General features: G+C 45.5%; 1 protein-coding gene across 1 annotated transcript in view; it reads left to right on the top strand.

Moving 5' to 3' along the window:
• Positions 1–21,934, top strand: part of LOC132835921 (phospholipid phosphatase 3-like) — an 86,491-nt gene that overhangs the window by 50,679 nt on the left and 13,878 nt on the right. Inside the window, exons 3-4 of the mRNA XM_060855031.1 lie at positions 10,854–11,134; positions 12,303–12,360. Coding sequence (XP_060711014.1) covers positions 10,854–11,134; positions 12,303–12,360 — 339 coding nt within the window. The remainder of the gene's footprint in view (positions 1–10,853; positions 11,135–12,302; positions 12,361–21,934) is intronic.

Here is a 21,934-nt window from a genome sequence, read left to right as displayed (position 1 = left end):
GATTTGGCTGTTGAAGTTGACTGGGGGGATCATTCCATTTAAGGGACATGGCTTAATGTGGGCAATTAGTGTTGCACAAGTTGGTTTTTGGTTTAATTAAATCGGCAGAGATTATTACTAAACAGTGAGACCAAAATAATAGACTAAGTGTGTGACATTCCATTGGGGTGTCTTAATGAACTAGATTAAAATATTTTACCAACATCTCTTCAATTCCAATCTCTTGACTGAATGTTATTAAAGGGACTACAGATTTCTCTTGCACTTTATTTTGGAGGGATTGATTTTGGGAACCAAATATGAAGGTGTACATTTTCTTTACATTAGTCTTTAATTAAATAGAGGCAGTGGCATCGTGGTAATGTCACTCAACTAATAATCTGGAACATTAGGCTCATGTCGAAATCTGACCATAACAGATAAGGGAATTTCAGTTGAAGAAAATCTGAAATTAAAAGCTCCTATAATAATGACCGTATTGTTATAAGGTTCACAGGGCCAGTCAGTCATAGTCAGACAGCACAGAAACAGGAACTTCAGCCCAACCCATCCATGCTTCTGAAACTGAACTACTCCTATTGGCCTGCATTTGGTTCATATCCCCTCCTTTGAAACCTTTCCTATCCATGTACCTGTCCAAATGTCTTTAAATGTTGTAAATTCACCTGCCTTTACCAATTCCTCTGGCAGCAAATTCCGTACACACACCACCCTGAGATTTTGGAGGAGATTTGTAGCTCAGGTGAGGTTCTGGTTGTAAGTTAGCTCGCTGAGCCGGTAGGTTTGTTTTCAGACCTGTTTCATCGCCGTGCTGGGTAACGTCATCAGTGAGCCTCTGGAGAAGCACTGGTCATAGAGTCATAAAAATGTACAGCACCGAAACAGACCCTCCGGCCCAACTCGTCCATGCCGACCAGATATCCCAACCCAGTCTAGTTGCACCTGCCAACACCTGACCCATATCCCTCCAAACCCTTCCTATTCATATACCCATCCAAATGCCTCTTAAATGTTGCAATTGTACCAGCCTCCACCACATCCTCTGGCAGCTCATTGCATACACATACCACCCCCTGTGTGAAAAAGCTGTCCCTTAGGTCTCTTTTATATCTTTCCCCTCTCACCCTAAACCTATGCCCTCTAGTTCTGGACTCCCCTACCCCAGGGAAAAGACTTTGCCTATTTATCCTATCCATGCCCCTCATGATTTTATAAACCTCTATAAGGTCACCCCTCACCCTTCGATGCTCCAGGGAAAACAGCCCCAGCCTGTTCAGCCTCTCCCTGTAGCTCAAATCCTCTAACCCTGGCAACATCCTTGTAAATCTTTTCTGAACCCTTTCAAGTTTCACAACATCTTTCCGTTAGGAAGGAGACCAGAATTGCACGCAATATACCAACAGCCTATATTCCACTGTCCTGTCCAGCCACAATGTGACCTCCCAACTCCTGTACTCAATACTCTGATCAATGAAGGAAATCATACCAAACACCTTCTTGTGCTCTGTCCCGCTTTCTGTTTATGTGTCTGGGTCTCTTAAGGGGGGTGATAAGAACTGGAAATGTTATCACCCATCTTAAGAGACCAAGACACACAAATAGAAAGTGGGACAGAGCACCAGTGCTTCACCAGAGGCTCACTAATGATGTTACCTAGCGTGACGATGAAACAGGTCTGAAAACAAACCTACCGGCTCAGCGAACAAACATACAACCAGAACACACCACCCTCCGTGTGAAAACGTTGCCCCTCAGGTCCCCTTTAAATCTTGCCCCTTTCACCTTAAACCTATGCCCTATGTTTTGGACCTTCATATCCTGGGGAAAAGAGTTTGTCTATTCACCTTATCTATGGCCCTCATGGTTTTCTAAACTTTTATAAAGCCACCTCTCGGCCTTTGACGCTGCAGAGGAGTAATATTCCAGTCTATCCCGCCTTTCCTTCTAACACAAATCTTCCAGTCTCAATAACATCCTTGGAAATCTTTTGTCCTCCCTTTCCAGTTTAATAACATCCTTCCTCTGACAGGGCGATCAGAATTGTGCACAGTATTCCAAATGTGGCCTCACCACTGTCTTGTACAGCCCTACGTGACCTCCCAATTCCTTTACGCAAGCATGCCGAATGCCGCCTTCACCACCCTGTCTTCCTGTGACTCCACTTTCAAGGAAGTATACACCTGCACCTGTATGTTTGACAACACTCTCCAGGGCCCTACCATTAAGTGTGTAAGTCCTGCCCTGGTTAGTCTTATCCAAATACAATGCCTCATATTTATCTGAATTAAGCAACTAATGTTGTTTGCTTTGCTGGTAATGCCCACATCCCATACAAACATAAAGGGAAACAAAAAGTAATATTGTCTTTTATATGTCTCCAAAAAATTTACATAATTTATACCTGATTATTCATGTCTAATGTTCCTCAGAACTGAGCTGGTGAACCACCTTATCAAAGTAGTTGATGTGGTGACAATAATCCTCTAACCCCTTTGGTAGGGGGATCTAGGATTTGAACTCGGTGATGATAGGATTGTAATGAATGTCTGAGACAAGTTTCACGCCAAAGGAGGTGGTGTTCCCATGCATTTTCTGTCTTTGCCATAAGAGCATAGAGTCTTTGAGCTGTACAGCACGGAAACAGACCCTTCGTTCCAACTTGTCCATGCCAACCAGATACCCTAAGTTAATCTAGTCCCATTTGCCAGTATTTAGCCCATATCCCTCTCAACCCTTCCCATTCATATACCCATCCAGATGCTTTTAAATGTTGTAATTGTATCAGCCTGCACCACTTCTTCTGGCAGCTCATTCCACACACACACACACACCACCCTCTGTGTGAAAATGTTACCCCTCAGGTCCCTTTTAAATCTTTCCCCTCTCACCTTAAACCTATGCCCTCTAGTTTTGATATGGGAGTAGATTTAGACCACCAAATCTGCTGTGCCAGTTGATCACGGCTAACATGTTTCTCAGCCCCATTCTCCTGCCTTCTCCCCTTAACCATGGGTCCCTTTACTAATCAAGGACATATCCACCTGTCTTAAATACACACGTAGTAAATGCTGGTGATGGAAATCAGGGCTGTGGGAGTTGCTGCCGGTGAAGTGATTTGGGATCTTTCTTATCTGCTGCAGCGTCCAAAATGAGAGAAAGAAGGACTTTTAGTTTGAAAGCGTCTTTCACAACCTTGGGAAGTCCCGTTACATTTTATAAACGACGAGGTACTTCTGAAATGTAATTCATAATCATAATTTAGGAAGTTAACCTTTTCGACTGAATTGTCATTAATTCAGCAAGACATCATTTCTGGGATTCAGTGGCGTCTGAGCTGCAGTCTGTGAACCAATATGTAGGAGCGCAGTGGTTATTTCCAAGCTGACAGTGAAGGTAAACATTTGCAGCATTTGTAACTGGATATATTTTTAGCCTAAACATATAGTACCTGGTTTCAGGGCTTCCTGTGCACGAGAATGCTTTGGTCATGTAGTTATTTGAGAGGATTTAGCGAGATGAGAGATCTATCAGCATTCCCAGTCAGTGGTTTGTGGTGGAATAATTTTTTACAAATTGTATATGTAATGTAAGTTGTACCAAGTGAATGGGAGCAAGGAAAGTCCCAGTTACAATTCGATGACTTTGACTCTCCCACAATGGCTATCAAACTCTGCCCCATCAGCTTTGGGTTGTTTGTTGAGTGTTCACATGTGCCTCACAGCGTGTATGTCCCTCTGTTCTGACCATGTGCAAGGGGAGGTGAGGGGGCAGTCATTAGGTCTGCCTTTGCTCAGAAGTCAGACGCATGCTGGGCAGGATCAACCTCAAAAGGTCAGTGCCCTGCAGCTCCTGAACTTGGCGGTCAGAGCTAGGAGCTGAGGCAGTATCAGGGCTCACCTTCCCTGTTGCATTTATTCCCCCTTGAATTCTCTGCTTCAGCAAGGCTGTTCCTCGTGCTGTTGCAAATCAGAACACAAGAAACCAGCACCTCAGTGCTGCTGTGGAGTCATCGAATTGTGCGTTTCAACTATTTTTGAGCCTCCATTCCCCACACCTTCGTGTGATTCACAAAGACGACAGAGAATTCCACCTCCAGGGACTGGAGTTTTCCGGAATTTTGAAGGTTTGTTCCATTGTCTTGGAGGATGTTGTGGTGTGGTTGAGGGTCGCTCTCAACCAATCAAGTGGATTTGTGCTTTGTGTCTTTGTAGACGGTGGACAGGTTTTGGGAAGTCAGGGCGTCACATGGTACAGATTGCCCAGCCTCTGATTTGCTCTTTCACTGTAACATTTGTGAAGTTGGTCCAGTTAGGGCTCTGATGAATTAGCTGATCGTTTGCGAAGGTCTCCTTTACTTTAGCGGTGGATGGAGTTGCCCATCATATGGACAGCTGCCTGGGCAACAAAGCCTGGGTGTGTCTCTGGTGGTCTTCTGAGGTTCATTTTCATCTTTATCTTGAATGTAAGGAATCACAGTTCCATAGAACCATTGGCATCTCTCTCCATTATAGATAGATAGATAGAGAGAGAGAGAGAGAGAGACAATTGGTCATGTGCAGTTTGAGGGTAACAAAACCACAAGGTTGGGGTAAAGTGCCAAACCAGAGCTTCTATGAACTCTGACAGTTGGTTTAGGGATTGACCCCATGCTGTTGGCTTTGTTCTGCACCCATGCCCTCATCGTCCAGCCAACCGTGCTAACTGCCCCCAGGCTCTTGGATGGCTATGGGGTACAGTGTTGGACTCTTGCTCAGATTTGATCATTGTTGGGTTACCATTTGGAGGATATCTGTTTACAGTCTGTATGACATGGGATATAGAGCCATGTATGGGTCACACAGTGTATTTCTGTCTCAGAGTTCATTTGTCCACAACCTGCAAAGAGGCTGAGGAGCCAACTCCAGGGAACAAATAGTGAACCGATTGAGTTGATTCCTATCAAACGTGAGACTCTGTTAGTGCTGAGTCAGCGTGTTGCTGCCTGCCAGCTGGAAATTGGCAGAGAGACTGACAGAGAGGTTTCTTTCACTCGGTGTGTTGCTGCATTGAGAACATGCAATACCTTCCCAAATTGGCAGACTACACAAAGGCGATACTCCAATTCAGAAACGTTGGCCACAGCTAGACCCATAACTAGGCCCATGTGTCACATAACCTGTGAACAATCACTTTCTCGTTCCGCCGCTCAGTGTAAGCGTTGCTCTTGTTAGCCAAAGGTGTAGCAGAAAACAGAAAGAGAGAAAATCTGAAACCCCAGTGGCTGTAGGAGTTAACACATGTTTCAGAGATTCACTGATCAGTTCACCGATCACTGCTCATGGGGAATAAGAGAGTTGCTTTATGTACCTCTGACTGAGAGTCGAAAATCAGCCAAGAATCCTGTTCCTAATCATTTCCAAGCAAAGAGTGTTGGGAATGGAGATGCTGGTTGACTCTGGTGTGATGTCCCACCATTCTAACATCCTCCTTGTGGGCATTAACGCATGAACAGTAACCACTTTGTTAAACATGTTCCATCGTTCCCATTTAACCGAACTATTGTAAAACACTCATTGAAGGGGAGACATTGAAGGAAATAATGTTGGGAGGAGTATGCAGAAAAGGATTCAATCACCAAGTGATATAAATATGAATGGAGCCTCTCTATTATCCAACCAGTGTTAGCTATCCACACTGGCTCAGTGGTTAGCCCTGCTGCCTCACAGCACCAGGGTCCCAGGTTCGATTCCAGCCTCAGGCGACTGTCTGTGTGGAGTTTGTACCTATTGTTAGGTGCATTAGTCAGAAGGGAAATGGGTCTGGGTGGGTTACTCTTCGGAGGGTCGGTGTGGACTGGTTGGGCTGAAGGGCCTTTCCACACTGTAGGTAATCTAATCTAAAATGCAAAGTTTACAACTTAGGCCGTGTGAGAGATCAAACAAATGAGTTCTTCAAGACAAAGTTGATTTGCAGTGAATCGAAAAGAGCTAGAATATTTATTGAGGTGAAGACTGAGGGGCGGTGAAGACATATTCAAAAGCAGAGGCTGGTGCATAAATTAGGGCTGGAATTTCAATTTGGGACGACAGGATCGGAGACTGTTGCTGGGTCTTGACACACACACGCAAACACTCCAGCCAGGGAAGTTGTCACTCTCAGCGACAGTGACTGGACTGCCCCGACATTTGACTTGGGTACAGTTTCTCTGCCCAGTGAAGGGCAGCCAGTTGGCTCTTGACATTGCACAATCAATCACAGCTTGAGAGAACAGCCTGCAGCATAAGGTAAAGACGTCAAAGGGGTGAGAGAAAGTGAGGACTGCAGATGCTGGAGATCAGAGTGTGTTGGCCAGTTTAAATAAGTAAAGCATCCAAGTCACTTTTGTGTGGTGGGGTGGAGGTGGGACCCGTCTGTAGAGTTAAAAATCACACAACACCGGGTTATAGTCCAGCAGGTTTATTTGGAAGCACTAGCTTTTGAAAACTCTGAAAACTAGCTCCGAAAGCTAGTGCTTCCAAATAAACCTGTTGGACTATAACCTGGCGTTGTGTGATTTTTAACGTTTTATACCACAGTCCAACACGAGCGTCACCAAATCCTGTCTATAGAATGGCCACACACCAACGCAGGGAGATAGGGAGGGTGTGTTAGCTTGCCTGGTGTCAGAGCACACTCATCCTACCATTGGGTGGACACTTCCAGGCTGAGAAGCTGTGTTCTATCAAATCCTTGCATCTGTTAACTGGAGGTTCACTGGATGATCCCAGTTTGGCTCTGGTTACCTGGGTTGATAACCCTATCCTGTCGTGTTGCCCGTCTCTGACCCTTTCTGAACCCAAATATGGCGTCTCCAAAAATTGCTGGCACAGGTATTTTCAAGTTCCATCTGTCTTCAGTCCCAACCTGGATGATCCTTCCATAACATTCACTGAAGTAAGGAATCAAAATCACCGACAGATTCAAGGCAATTGAATGACAAAATTTCCCTCCTGACTTTACCCTCTGATGGAGATAATGTCCAAAATACAATTTGCTTTAATTGTTTGATGAAGGGGCCGGGTAGGGGAAGAAGCTGCCGATTGTATGTAGGGTAAGTATTTATCACAGATTTTACTGGGCATCAGAATCTGCTGAGTAATGCAGGTTCACACCGGCATCTCCCCCACTCGTCAAAAGGATATATCTCACTGTTGTACAAACAATTCCCTCATACTTTGAAGGGCTTACAATTGCGAACTGGAATCAAAGGGCCAGTGAAATGTGAAGATTACCCCTTGAGTAAGCAGTTCATGATCCATAACTGATGAGGTCATGTACGTTTCTAACAGAAAGGGGATATTGACACATTGCATTAATTAGTAACTTCAGCAGCACATGGAAACAGTTACATGCTCAGGGCTGTTCGCCGGTCAGGAGTAGCTGAACTAAATGCAGTCAGAGTGACTTTGGAGAAAATTATTACTTTTTCCATCGTATCTGCAGACTGAAGGATGATGCAGTGGGTGAGTCGGCCTTGTGTGATCAGGAAGAGATTTGTCAAGCCATCCAGATGATTGCGTTAACCACAAATATCTGACATGAGGGGTTCCGTCAAAATTCCACAATTTAAAAGATCCTGGGTTGAAATTATTTTGTTGATGAGCAAAGAAAAACAATTTGCATTTCTACGGCTTTCCGTACTTCCAGATGTCATGAGCGCTTCGCAGCCCCCTAATGAATTACTTTCCAAAGCACAGCCGCTTACGCAGTCAAATGCCACAGCCGACCTTTTACCCAGGAAGATGCCGCAAGCAGTCAATGGTGGACCAGCCGATTGACAGAGTTCATTCAAGGCAATTGACAGCTACGACACTGAGGAGAAAGTGAGGACTGCAGATGCTGGAGATCAGAGCTGAAAATGTGTTGCTGGAAAAGCGCAGCAGGCCAGGCAGCATCCAAGGAACAGGAAATTCGACGTTTCGGGCATAAGCCCTTCTTCAGGAATGGTTTCCTGAAGAAGGGCTTATGCCTGAAACCTTGAATCTCCTGTTCCTTGGATGCTGCCTGGCCTGCTGCGCTTTTCCAGCAACACATTTTCAGCTATGACACTGAACTCGTTCCTTGAACTTTTGTGAACAGTTCTGTCAGGGTCAGGATCAGCAAGACCACCAGGAAAATGAGACCTTATGTTTTTCTCCCTATAGGGCATACTAGCCTTGGAGGGAATGCAACACATGTTCATTCGACTGATTCCTGGGATGAGAGGATTGTCCTGTTAGGGGGGTAGTGGGGTTGAGTGGACCAAGCCTGTATTCCATAGAATTTAGAAAAATTAAAGATAATTTAATTGAAGCATACAATTCTGAAAATGTCTGATGAGGGAGATGTTTCTACTGACTGGGGACAAGAATCTCGGAATAAAATTTGAGAGTCTTTGGAACTGTCTTCCTCAAAAGACAGCAGAAACAGAGTCTTTGAATATTTTCAAGGCAGATGTAGATAGATTCTCGATAAGCATCAGGGTGAAGGTTTATCAGCGATAGGCAGGAATGTGGAGTATTCCATCGGCCATGATCTGATTGAATGGTGGAGTGGGCTCGAGAGACAGAAGGAGGTGCTAATTTGTACATTGGTGCGGTATGTTCAAGCCTCCAATCTATCGATTGTTCAGGGTGGAGGAGAGTGGGGACGATGTAAGAAAGTGGAGCTGAAGTAAAGGATGAGCCATCATCACAACGATGGGCGGAACAGGCTCAAACAACGAAACAGAGTGCTCCGGTTTGTTAATGTTCTTAGTTGGTTTGGAACAAACATAGAATTGTTTCAAACCTGTTACGGTGAAATCTGAATTCAATACAAAATCCAAAAGGGGAAAAAAGAAGAGCTAGCTTAACGGTGATCATGTAATCCAATCAATTGTCATCAACATCCATTTGACTCGCTAAAGGACCCTTTAGCAATCTGCTCTGGGCTACATATGACTCCAGACCCACAGCAATGCGGTTGACTCTTAAACTATTCTCTGGGTAATTAGGGATGGGCTATAAATGCTGGTCTAACCAGCAACACCCACATTCCATGAATTAATAACAAGAAACTAATGCCTACCTTGGTAGATACCTGATCTTTCGTCTACATCTGCCATAAATATTTTGTATGCAAACAGGGCAGCACGGTGGCTCAGTGGTTAGCCTAAACTGCCTCATAGTGCCCAGGTTCCCAAGGTCCCAGGTTCGATTCCAGTCCTCGGGTGACTGTATGTGGAGTTTGCACATTCTCCCCGTGTCTGCGTGGGTTTCTTCCTACAGTCCAAAAATGCGCAGGTCAGGGGCATCTGGTGAATTGGCCATGTGTTAGGTGCATTAGTCAGAGTGAAATGGTCTGGGTGGGTTACTGTTTGGAGTGTCAGTCATTCTCTTTCATACTGAAGGGAATCTAATCTAATTTAAACTGAATAGCATTGGTCAACTGGGCAGACCATAACCTGAAGGGCTGAGGAGCAGCAAAATTAGCGAAGGGCTAGGAATGGATCTGAAAGAATAGGTTAGTATTGGTTTGGAGATGTCGGTGTTGGACTGGGGTGTACAAAGTTAAAAATCATACAAAACCACCTGATGAAGGAGCAGTGCTCCAAGAGCTAGTGCTTCCAAATAAACCTGTTGGATTATAACCTGGTGTTGTGTGATTTTTAACTAGATTAATACTATTAATGTCAGCAGTGCAGAGCATCAGAACAGTCAGCATGGAAACTCTAATGCAGTTAGACATTTCGGATATATCCATTTCTCTTCACCATAACAGACCAGTACCACACAGTAAAGTGATCGATGTCTTGTTGTTCCTTGGTCTGTGCTTTCTGACGCAAAGGACTGTCTTCCCAGATCGGAAGGGGTTAACAAAGGACAGAGCTGCATAAGCAGTTTGTTCCTGTAAAGGAATTCCTGTAGTTATTTACACGCTCAAAGTCGACTGTACAGGCCCTTATTCATGCTGCTTGCTCCCTGTGTGATTAATGATCGGGGAAAGGAGCTGTTACTCATTTGTATGCCACAGAATTTATCTTGGCATTGGACTTCCACTGACATCACGGCTGTTAGTTCTGTCTTGGATGCTATGAGTTTGACTTTGAAAAGATCTGTGGAAAACACAACTGTGAAGGATGAGGTCAGGTCAATCAACTGAAATGGGCTCCTCACTGAATGGACACAAATAGAATCTCACTTTATTTGGTCGGGATGTTTTTTACAAAGGAGCTTAAAGGTCAGCGTGTACCTTCAGTGTATATTAATGATTATAATTTATTAACTGCACAAATACAGTGCCAAAATCTTGCTGGTCAACTTCCGAAGTGGACCTAAAATGCCTTAATATAACAATAGCATTGCCTGTCTGTGTCCTTGAATTATAATAACTCAATTCACTAATATATAATGAGGCCACAGGGACCCAGTGTTGAGTTTGACAGGATCAGTCAGTGATAAAATCCTTGGGAAAAGTTTTACCGCATTGAGATCAGGAATCTTGTTTGCACTAACAAGAGAAGGTTCATAGTCATGCTGGTACAGTGTCACATCACAGATGATGATGATGGACTTCTGCTCAGATAGCTTGAGCTCAAATTGCCTGAATTTACAAATTCTGATCCAAAGAGTTAAGGGCAGACAAAGAATCTGACTGCAGTGTTCCATGCCAACACCTTGTCTGACCTGCCCCTACTCCATATCCTGAGTAGTCCCGCGTTCCCAACAGTAGGACCAGTACTGACCCACGGGAGGATGACAGAAAGGGAGGGATGCAGGGCCGGGTGGGTGGAGATGTAAACTAGGGAGTTGAAGATGACTGAGCTTGCAAGACCTGACCTGATCCTCGCCTCTTGTCCCCTTGCCTTTTCACAGATTGTCTTTGGCGAAAGCTACCGAATCCGGTTCTTGAATGAAAAATCCAACTCCTTCATCTCGAACCCCTACGTCAGTGTGATTTACAAGCAGGTCGGCTGCTTCCTCTTTGGCTGCGCTGTTAGCCAGTCCCTCACTGATTTGGCCAAGGTTGCTGTCGGGAGGTTGAGGCCCCATTTCCTGGATGTCTGCAGGCCGGATTTCTCCAAAATCAACTGCTCGAAAGGATACGTTGAGGAGTACACTTGCAACACGACAATCTCGGCAGAAACTGAAGCTCGGTAGGACATCCTTGGTTGACCTGGGGTTTTGCTGCTTTTGTTTTTTTTGACTGGTAGCTCTCTCTCCTCCATATTCCTGTCACAAATCTGAATTAGCAGCAGGAAGAGATCACTCAGCCCGTAAAGCCTGATCTGATTGTGGGATCAACTCCACGTTCTGACCTGTCCCCTAATGCGAAAATATAAATTAAGATCAAGAGTAGGCCATTCAGCCCCACTTTCCTTCCTCAGCCCAAGATCTGGGTGGATGGGAAGTTCAGTTACTCATTGATCAGGTCCATTCATTGAGTTTTTTTGGGGGGTGAAGTGTGAGTAATGGCAATAGCCTTGTGCTTTGATATACTACACAGCTTCATCACAGAGCCCTAGTGATTGGTTTTAAGTGTCATCCAAACTGCATATAACTGAAGGAGCAATTGGGGGTTAAAATTGGCTTTGATGACTGAATTACAGAAAGCAGAGGATCAACACTTGGAAAGTTTAATACCAGGAACAAGGGAGTTTTATATATATCGGCGATAGGATTGACAAATTGGACTAGAGTTGGGATTAATTCCCTTTCCCTCTTGGGTTTGGGTGGGTGAGAGAGAGGGAGGAAAGGGATGAAGGATGATCTCATCAAAATATCAAAACGATGATAGACTTTGGTGGATCGCATACAGAGGGTACGTTTTCTCTCCTGAGGAAGGGCAGAACTAAAGGCCGTCAATATAAGACAGCCAACGAGAAACCCAGTAGGAAATTGGGAAGACCCTCTTTGTATAACCAGGGGTGAGAATGTGGATCCACGGGGAGTAGTTAAAGCAAATAGGGCAAATGTAATTAAGAGGGTCCAAGACTGGCAGATGATGGAGAGAATGAAACAGACTGTGATATGATGGAATGAGATGATTAAAGACTGGAGGAGGTTGAAGGGAATCATCAATACCTGTAGGGACTGGATGGGCTGAGTGGGCTGTTTCTGTGCCATTTATCCTATATAAGTCCAAGTGCTCATCACTGTCCAGAGTCCTGGAAAGTTCATGTGGATGTCAAGTGACAGGCTTGGCTATGGAAATTCCCAGAGCAAACCAACAGAGGAGAAAACAGGAGTTATTTTACTATTATTTCTGTCAGGTACAAAGCACTTGCCTGAATATCTGACCCGTGAATTTTGTTCTATTTTTAGGAAATCGTTTTACTCAGGGCACGCCTCCTTTGCAATGTACACCCTGCTGTATCTCGTGGTAAGTGATTTAAGAACATAGGAGCAACATGTCCAGCTTGCTCTGCATTTAATTTGATCATGGTTAATTGCACATTTCTGGTACCTTTTACCGACACTTATTCCCATAACCTTCTAGGTCACCAGTAATCAGAAATCTATCATTATCTACTTTAAACAGACTCAAAATCTGAATTTGCACAGCCCAAATAACAACCCCCTTATTTTTTTAAAAATTGTTTTAGTTCTAGACTCCCTAACCAGGAGAGCATCTTACCTGCACATACTCTTTAAGCATTTTGTAGGTTTTTATGAGTACATCTCTCATTATTCAAAATGCAGGAACAGTTTATCCAGTCTCTCTATAGGATAGTCTGAGTCAAGTAAGCGGTCATCTTACCATAGACTGATTACATTGGAAGTATAGGACCCAAAAATATCTCGACTTCTTGGTATTATCATTAAAACTTGTCATGAGTCAGGAGAAATCAGTGTAATTTCCCTAGAACTGTGATATATATATTTATAAGTTCATGCAGTTAACCATTCCTTACTGGAATTGTTAAACTTTACTTTGATTTGCTTGGGTTTGGATTTTCTATGAGTATGAATCTCCTTGTACCAGTGGTGCTCGAATCTTGGCCTTAACGTGGGCTTAAACTTATCACACAAAGGGACTGTGAGGGTTAGTCAGCCATGCATGAGCCTGTTCCCAGTGTGTCACTTTATTAAAAATAAGTCTGGAAGTCACCGTAGAGTCATAGAGATGTACAACACAGAAACAGATCCTTTGATCCAACTCGTCCATGCCGGCCAGATATCCCAACTCCATCTAGTCCCTCCTGCCAGCACTTGGACCATATCCCTCTAAACCCTTCCTATTCATATACCCACCCAGATGCCTTTTAAATGTTGTAATTGTACCAGCCTCCACCACTTCCTCTGGCAGCTCATTTCCACCCACTGTGTGAAACAGTTGCCCCTTAGGTCCCTTTTAAACCTTTCCCTAAACCTATGACCTTTAGTTTTGGACTCCCTACTCTGAGGAAAAAAAGACTCTATTTACCCTATCCATGCCCCACATGATTTTATAAACCTCTATAAGGTCACCCCTCAGCCTCCGACGCTCCAGGGAAAACAGCCCCAGCCAGTTCAGTCTCTCCCTATAGCTCAAACCTCCAATCCTGGGAACATCCTTGTAAATCTTTTCCGAATCCTTTCAAGTTTCCCAACATCTTTCCTGGAGTAGGCCCGCATGCCATTAGCTTATCAACGTTTGGTGTGTTCTTGTGACCACTGCAACATTTGTCTACTATTACCAGGTCATTGTGAGCAATTTACAGCAGTAGTTCGTTTTTACTTCTATAGAACATTTCCAGAAGGGGTGACATAATATGTGCCCATTACAATTAACTGAAAGATATCCTCTCCACCTTAAAATTCATGAGCTAAAATTACCAGGGGTTTTATTTCAAAATATTGCCTGGATTCACTCAACACCCCAGTGCTGGTATGTGCAAACTGAAATTGTATCTTGGAGAGTATATTCAATATAAGCTTCACCATCAGCAACTCAGTGTGTTGGCAGTCGATGTTTGGGAACAGGGTTTTCCTGTAAATGTCATCAATTTTTGAGGGAATTCTATCAAAGACATCCATAGGATCGAGGAGGTGCTGGATGCTTTTTTGAAGAGAAAGGGACTGAGGGCCATGGTCAAATGATGTGTGCCAGGGTGGATCTTTGGAAAAAGTGACATCATGACTTTTTCCTGTTACTCAAACCTCTTTTGTCATAGTATCTGTTTCTGATCTTCTCTCTCTCTTTCTCTCTTTCTCTTTCTTTCTCTCTCTTATTCCCTTTCTCTCTCTCTCTTTCTCTCTCATTTTCTCTCTCTCTTTTTCTTGTTCTCTCTCTCTTTCTCTTTCTTCCCCCTGCTTTCTCTTTCTTTCCCTCTCTTTTTTCTGTCTTTCTGTCTCTTTCTTCCTCTGTTTCTTTCTCTTCTCATTTCTCTCTTTCTCTCTCTCTTTCACTCTTTTTCTGTCTTTCTTTTCTTCTCTCTCTTTCTTTCTTTCTCTCTCTCTTTCTGTCCCCACTATCTCAGAAAGGTGAATAGAAAAGAAAATACACGTTTAAGCACCGAAAGAATGTTGTAAATCAGAAACGTAAACAGAAATTGCTGGAAAAGCTCAGCAGGGTCTGGCAGCATCTGGCAGTGGAGAGAAATCAGAGTTAACGTTTCAGGTCGAGTGACCCTTCCTCTGAAGAAAAACAAAACCTTTTTGTTAGAGAATGAGAAAGCACTTTAGCTGGCATCACCCTCTCAGCTATGGTGCAATGCTTTCTTTATTCCACACTCTATTCTTGCTCTGTCTGAACCTGTTGTTGTTTTGAAGTCAGACCGAATGCCTCTGGTATAAGTTACAGGCAGTTTTTCGCAAGATCTGTTGTATTACCTCAAGGGACTACTTCACCCAATACCGATGAATATGAACAATGGCTGAACCTATTCACAGCTCATATTTGAATACCACCACTGCTCCATTTGACCCATAGCTCTCAAGAGTTAACTGATTGATTACCTTGTCCTGGGTTGGTGCACTGTGAAGAGCCCCAGAGTAGGAGTAAAGACGAACACCAGTGCAAACCATACGGAGAATGGTTGTGTAGTTTGAATATCTCATGCAATGTTTTCTCACACATAAACTCTGGCAATTGTTGTGTGGTTACTATGTTTGTGTGGTCAAATGGACTCCATCTGCACTGTAACATTTCTGTGGCTCGTTAAATGAGCTGTCTCCTCCTTTTCCCCACACCTTGCCCACTATTTTTATCCAAATAAACTTCCAGTGCTATGAGATACAAGTGCAGTGACACACCGCAGTAATTAGTGTTATTCTCTGATGTTAGTGATCCATGTGCTATTTTCTCAAACCCAGAGTTGACCCTGATGGAGACTGCTCTCTGCTGTTGCCTCTCACGTTGTGAGAAACAGCTGAATGGGCACAAATGCCAAGGGCTGTCCAGTTACCCGTCCCCAGCTCAGATTCCCAAACTGGCTGCAGCAAATCTCCGCCTTCTCCCATAGCAACATTGGAAACCTCATGTGTAAACTCTGAGGGGAACTAACTCTGTCCCCCGAGACAACTGTTCTGGGCACAACCGGTATAAGATTGCATCCAAGTCACACCCATCATTTTGGGGTGAAGTTCAAGCAGACCATCCCTTTCCAGTAATCTGTGGCACTAAACAGCAAAAAAAACCTGATTTTTTAAAAAAAATTGTTTCTTGGGATGTGAATCAGGACTGAAAATGAAAAATGCTGCAGGTCGCAGTGGGGTCAGGCAGCATCCGTGGTGAGAGAGAGAACAAGCTGACGTTTTGAGTCCAGATGGCTCTTTATCAGAGCTGGCAAGATCAGCATTTTGTTGCTCTTCCCTAATTGCCCTTGAATGGGTTGTTGGATCATTTCAGAGGACAGTAAGCATTGTGGATTTAGAGTCCGATCTGTTAAGGGTGGCAGATTTTCCCGAAGGTCGCTAGTGAATCTGATGGCTTTTCACCTCAAACATTGGTTTTCTGATCACTGAGACGAGGGTTTTATTGTGGATGAGTAATTAAATTTGACTGGCTGTCATGGTGGGATGTGACCTGCTGTATCTGGGACATTAGTCTCTAGCTCTGCATTCCTAGTGCAGTCCAGGACCACGGAAATGTTACAGTGCGGACGGAGTCCATTTGGCCCATCACGCCTGCAATGGCTCGTTAAATGAGCTGTCTCCTCCTTTCTCCCCACACCTTGCCCCACTGGTTTTATCCAAATAATCTTCCAGTGCCCTCTTGAACTGGGCTTGCCTCCACTACACTTGCAGGCAGTGCATTCTATAACCGACGTAGCTGTTGAGTGAAAAGATTATTCCTCATTTCACCCTTGTGTCCTTTGCAGGTCACTTTCAATCTTATGCTCCTCTCGTTCTTATTCCTTTTATAGGCAGGAACAGCTTCCGCCCCCCCCCCCACATCTACTCTATCCATCCCACTCTGGATCAAATCTATTGAGGACAGCCCCACCCTTTCAATTGATCCTCATAAATTGGAGTTCCTTATCTCTGTGGAACCATTCCTATAAACCGCTTTTGCACACTGTCCGACATTACCCACAATGCTACCCCCACATTTAAATGGTCTCAGTCTGACAGGGTTGTTATAAGGCGACCTGAGCCATGTCACAGGATGCAAGGGTGAGCAATCAAATGGTTAGACACAGAAGCAGGGTCTGAAGCAAAAGAAGTGGCCCTCACAGTGAATTGGATGTGGAGTGGGATTATACACATGGATGATGCACTTTTGATAGTTCCTGCTTGATCTGGTCACTGGATCATCTGCTCAGCAGGGGAGTGCAACATACTAAAGCAACGCAAAGATGGCATCAGCAAGTAGCAGCTAAACGTGTGGCCTCCTCAGCCCAAGAGCCCAGAGTCTACTCCGTCCACTTTACTTATTTTGCTTTAGAGTCATAGAGATGTACAGCACGGAAACAGACCCTTCGGTCCAACCCGTCCATGCCGACCAGATATCCCAACCCAGTCTAGTCCCATTTGCCAGCATTTGGCCCATATCCCTCCAAACCCTTCCTATTCATATACCCATCCAGATGCCTTTTAAAAGTTGTAATTGTACCAGCCTTCACCACTTCCTCTGGAAGCTCATTCCATACACGTACCACCCTCTGTGTGAGAACGTTGCCCCATAGGTCTCTTTTATATCTTTCCTCTCTCACCTCTCACTTCAATGCTCTTGTTATAAAAAGCGAAGAGGGTTACCTCAGATTACAACAGGATCTGGACCAGATGGGCCAATGGGCTGAGAAGTAGCAGATGGAGTTTAATTTAGATAAATGCGAGGTGCTGCATTTTGAGAAAGTAAATCTTAGCAGGACTTATACACTTAATGGTAAGGTCCTGGGGAGTGTTGCTGAACAAAGAGACCTTGGAGTGCAGGGATAATGAAGATGGCATTTGGTATGCTTTCCTTTATTGGTCAGAGTATGGAGTACAGGAGTTGGGAGGTCATGTTGTGGCTGTACAGGACATTGGTGAGACCATTGTTGGAATATTGTGTGCAGTTCTGGTCTCCTTCCTATCAGAGGGATGTTATGAAACTTGAAAGGGTTCAGAAAAGATTGAGAAGGATGTTGCCAGGGTTGGAGGATTTGAGCTACAGGGAGAGGCTGAACAGGCTGGGGCTGTTTTCCCTAGAGCGTCAGAGGCTGAGGGGTGACCTTATAGAGGTTTACAAAATTATGAGGGGCATGGATAGGATAAATAGGCAAAATATTTTCCCTGGGGTGGGGGAGTCCAGAACTAGAGAGCATAGGTTTAGGGTGAGAGGGGAAAGATATAAAAGAGACCTAAGGGACAACGTTTTCACACAGAGGGTGGTACATGTATGGAATGAGCTGCCAGAGGAAGTGGTGGAGGCTGGTACAATTACAACATTTAAAAGGCATCTGGATATATAGCTGAATAGGAAGGGGTTGGAGGGTTATGGGCCAAGTGCTGGCAAATGGGACTAGATTGGGTCGGGATATCTGGTCAGCATGGACGGATTGGACCAAAGGATCTGTTTCCATGCTGTACATCTCTATAACTCTATAATGTTTCCTTTAATATGAAACCTTACCATCTGGGGAAGGCTTCTTCCTCCAGTCTAGGCCCAGCGACAAGGTGGCTGACAGCAGCCTGGAATGGTGGAACAGGCCTGGCACCTGGTGTTGCAATCTCCTAAGAGGGGTGTTCTCAGCCTGGAGTGGCATACTAGTCCCAGCTTGGAGGCCTTCTTTCGTCGTGGAGGCCCACATTCTCCACTTTGTCTTGAGTCATCCTCGTCAGCGAGGGGCTGCCAATGAATGAATGACTTTGGCGGCTTCTGGGTCTTCCAGCAGCCCAGTGTAGAGGTCTAGTTGTGGCGTGGAGGTCTAGTCCCAATGTGTGATGGTCTAGTCCCAGCATGAAGGTCTCATCCTTGCTTTGAAGGCAGTTTCAGGCAGCTAAAGTGCACTCTGCTCTTTCAACAGACCATGAACAATTTGTCCTATCGAATATCCAACAGCCCAGCGTTGAGGTCTATCCCTCGTCTCGGCCTAGCAGGGCGGTCTCAGCCTGGCCAGATAGTCTCGGGGCTTTCTCGGCCTGATGTTGTGGTCTGGGCCCGGTGGGAGCAGTATCGGCCTGGTGTGGGTGGTCACAGCTTGGTGAGGGCAGTCTTAGCCTGTTGGGGAGCAGTCTTGGCCTGGTGTTATGGTCTCGGCCTAATGGGTGCGGTCTCGGCCTAGTGGGGGTGGTCTCGGCCTACTGTGGGCGGTCTCGGCCTAGTGGGGGTGGTCTCGGCCTACTGTGGACGGTCTCGGCCTAGCGGGGCAGTCTCAGCCTGACTTTCCAGCATGCCCCGAACCCAGGAGCCATTAATTGAAGGGTGATGAACTCTTACATTTTTTTTCTTATTTATGACTTCTGTCAATAATTTAGACGCTGCAGTTTGGCAATGTATAAACCATTCACTGTATTTTCTTTTGTAAAAATACACATGACAATGAATTGCAGTTCTATTCTATCCTGTACTGTGCCTCAAAATGTTTGATACAGGAATCTGCCACTTGATATGATTCTGATTCACGTAATGTTCCACTTCACGCTGAACACACTCCCTCCACCCACACAGCCTGACGAGACTACCTCGCAGTGACGCAATACATAAGCATGTGTCTCTACTATCTTTAATTCCTGTCTGCCTGCAGCCTCTGATCAGTTCTAGTCAATCCAATTTACACATAATTCATTTTCCGGGAAAGAAATTGGCTGAGGCAAATCCCACGTAATGCATAACCTAACCCTTTTGATGATTGATATCAAACACTGGTCTTTTGTCAATGCCGGAATGTTCTCCTTGCCTTTATCATTCCGATGATACATTGTACATTCTAGATTCCTGAGATCTGCCAAACTTTCTATAGTATGCCACGTCAGGAATATATGCAGGTGTCGTTAATTCTCATTTTCTGTTCTATTGTTCGTTGCTGACTGCAGCAGCCAAAGTTATGGCTGTATTTGACACTACAATTAATACAACACAAAATTTCAGTAAAAGTGCCTTTATCTGCTTGGATTAGGCAGCGTATAGAATGAGCAGGATAAGGAGACAGGATGGTAATTTGCCCCAGCGGGCATCAATCTACTCCAGCCGTTCGCTGACTGAACCAGACACACACACACACACACACACACACACACACACACCTCCCCCACATGGAGCAGTCTACGAGCATAGAACTGTACGGCACAAGAATAGGCCCTTCGGCCCACAATGCCTGGGTCGTCCGCGATGCCATTCTAAATTGGATGTGATGGATTCAGATGTTAATCTCAGGCCCTTTCTAATCCATAGAGAAGGCAATTAAAAAGATCTCAGTTGTAAAACTGGCAAAGAGCATGTCCCTGAGCTTTCAGCCATTAACAAAACGGATTTGGTCTCATTGCTGTGTGTGGGACTTGCAATGTGCACATTGACTGGCATCTTCCCTCACACTGTAACAGAGGCTGCATTTCTAAGTGTTTCAGTTCCAGAACTCCGAAAGGCTGGGGAAAGAGCAGAAAATCTGACTGGCCCTGTAAACCCATTTCTAGGTCAGGAATCTGGCCGTGTTTGGGACAAGTTGAATTGAGATATTGGCTCAGTCTTCCTGTGGAAACTTGCAGTTTCCTGCCAGGAAATGAAGCAAAGAAAGCATGAAACAATCATGTAGGGAGCAAGGGGTGAGGGAAACGGGATGGAGGGTGGAGGTGGGGATTAGTGGGGAGGTTTAGGCTGTTGCCTGATACAAGGTATAAAGCCTGATGTGATACCAGTGGTTTAAAATTCAAAGTTTCCGAATTTCTGTCAGATTGACTCAAGACAGTACCTTCACGGACTGTGCTCATAGAATGGAATCATAGAGGAGAAAGGTCTGCAGATGCTGGAGATCAGAGCTGAAAATGTGTTGCTGGAAAAGTGCAGCAGGTCAGGCAGCATCCAAGGAACAGGAGATTCGGGCATAAGCCTTCATGAGGAAAGTGTGTCCAGCAGGCTAAGATAAAAGGTAGGGCGGAGGGACTTGGGGGAGGGGCGATGGAGATGCGATAGGTGGGAGGAGATCAAGGTGAGGGTGATAGGCCGGAGTGGGATGGGGGCGGAGAGGTCAGAAAGAAGATTGCAGGTTAGGAAGGCGGTGCTGAGTTCAAGGGATTTGACTGAGACAAGGTGGGGGGAGGGGAAATTAGGAAACTGGAGAAATCTGAGTTCATCCCTTGTGGTTGAGGGTTCCTAGGCGGAAGATGAGGCGCTCTTCCTCTAACTGTCGTGTTGTTATGGTCTGGCGATGGAGGAGTCCAAGTACCTGCATGTCCTTGGTGGAGTGGGAGGGGGAGTTAAAGTGTTGAGCCACGGGGTAGTTGGTTTGGTTGGTCCGGGTGTCTCAGAGGTGTTCTCTGAAACGTTCCGCAAGTAGGCGGCCTGTCTCCCCAATATAGAGCAGGCCACATCGGGTGCAGCGGATGCAGTAAATGATGTGTGTGGAGGTGCAGGTGAATTTGTGGCGGATATGGAAGGATCCCTTGGGGCCTTGGAGGGAAGTGAGGGAGGAGGTGTGGGCGCAAGTTTTGCATTTCTTGCGGTTGCAGGGGAAGATGCCGGGAGTGGAAGTTGGGTTGGTGGGGGGTGTGGACCTGACGAGGGAGTGGTCTTTTCGGAACGCTGATAGGGGAGGGGAGGGAAATATATCCCTGGTGGTGGGGTCCGTTTGGAGGTGATGGAAATGATGGCGGATGATACGCTATATATAGAGGTTGGTGGGGTGGTAGGTGAGAACCAGTGGGGTTCTGTCCTGGTGGCGGTTGGAGGGGCAGGGGAGCGGGAAGTGGAGGAGATGCCGTGGAGGGCATCGTCGATCTGGGGGGAAACTGCGGTCCTTGAAGAAGGAGGCCATATGCTGATAGGGGAATCATAGAGTCCTACAGTGTGGAAGCAGGCCATTTGTCCCATTGACTCCAGTCCAATCCTCTGAAGAGCATCCCACCCAATCTCTGTAACGCTGCATTTCCCATGGCTAACCCACCTAACATGCACATCCCTGAATATCCCTCTGGGCAACTTAGCACAGCCAAACCACCCTAACCTGCATATCTTTGGACTGTGGGAGCACCCGGAGGAAACCCATGGGGAGAACGTGCAAACTCCACACAGATAGTCGCCAGGGGCTGGAATCAAACCTGGGTCCCTGGTGCTGGGAGCCAGCAGTGCTAACCACTGGGCCAAAGTGCCACCCATATTCTGGGCTAGGTTGCGAATCCTGTTGTGGGGCCCTGTGCCATCTTTTCACCAGCGGGTGATGTCCTGGCTTCTTTGTCCTTTTGATCTTGTGCCCTGGCCTGCTCAGCACCAGGCACTGTGCTGTCCAAAGCTGAGCTCAGTCAGCAGCCACAGGACAATACTGTGAGGTTAGGTATTTGGCACAACGTGTCTCACTGAGGAAGTCATCGGTGGGAAACGTGAGGTAATTAGTCGA

This window comes from Hemiscyllium ocellatum, chromosome 45 (genome assembly GCF_020745735.1).
Source record: "Hemiscyllium ocellatum isolate sHemOce1 chromosome 45, sHemOce1.pat.X.cur, whole genome shotgun sequence".
In the NCBI taxonomy this organism is placed as follows: Eukaryota; Metazoa; Chordata; class Chondrichthyes; order Orectolobiformes; family Hemiscylliidae; genus Hemiscyllium; species Hemiscyllium ocellatum.
This window is presented reverse-complemented; position numbering and strand designations above follow the sequence as displayed.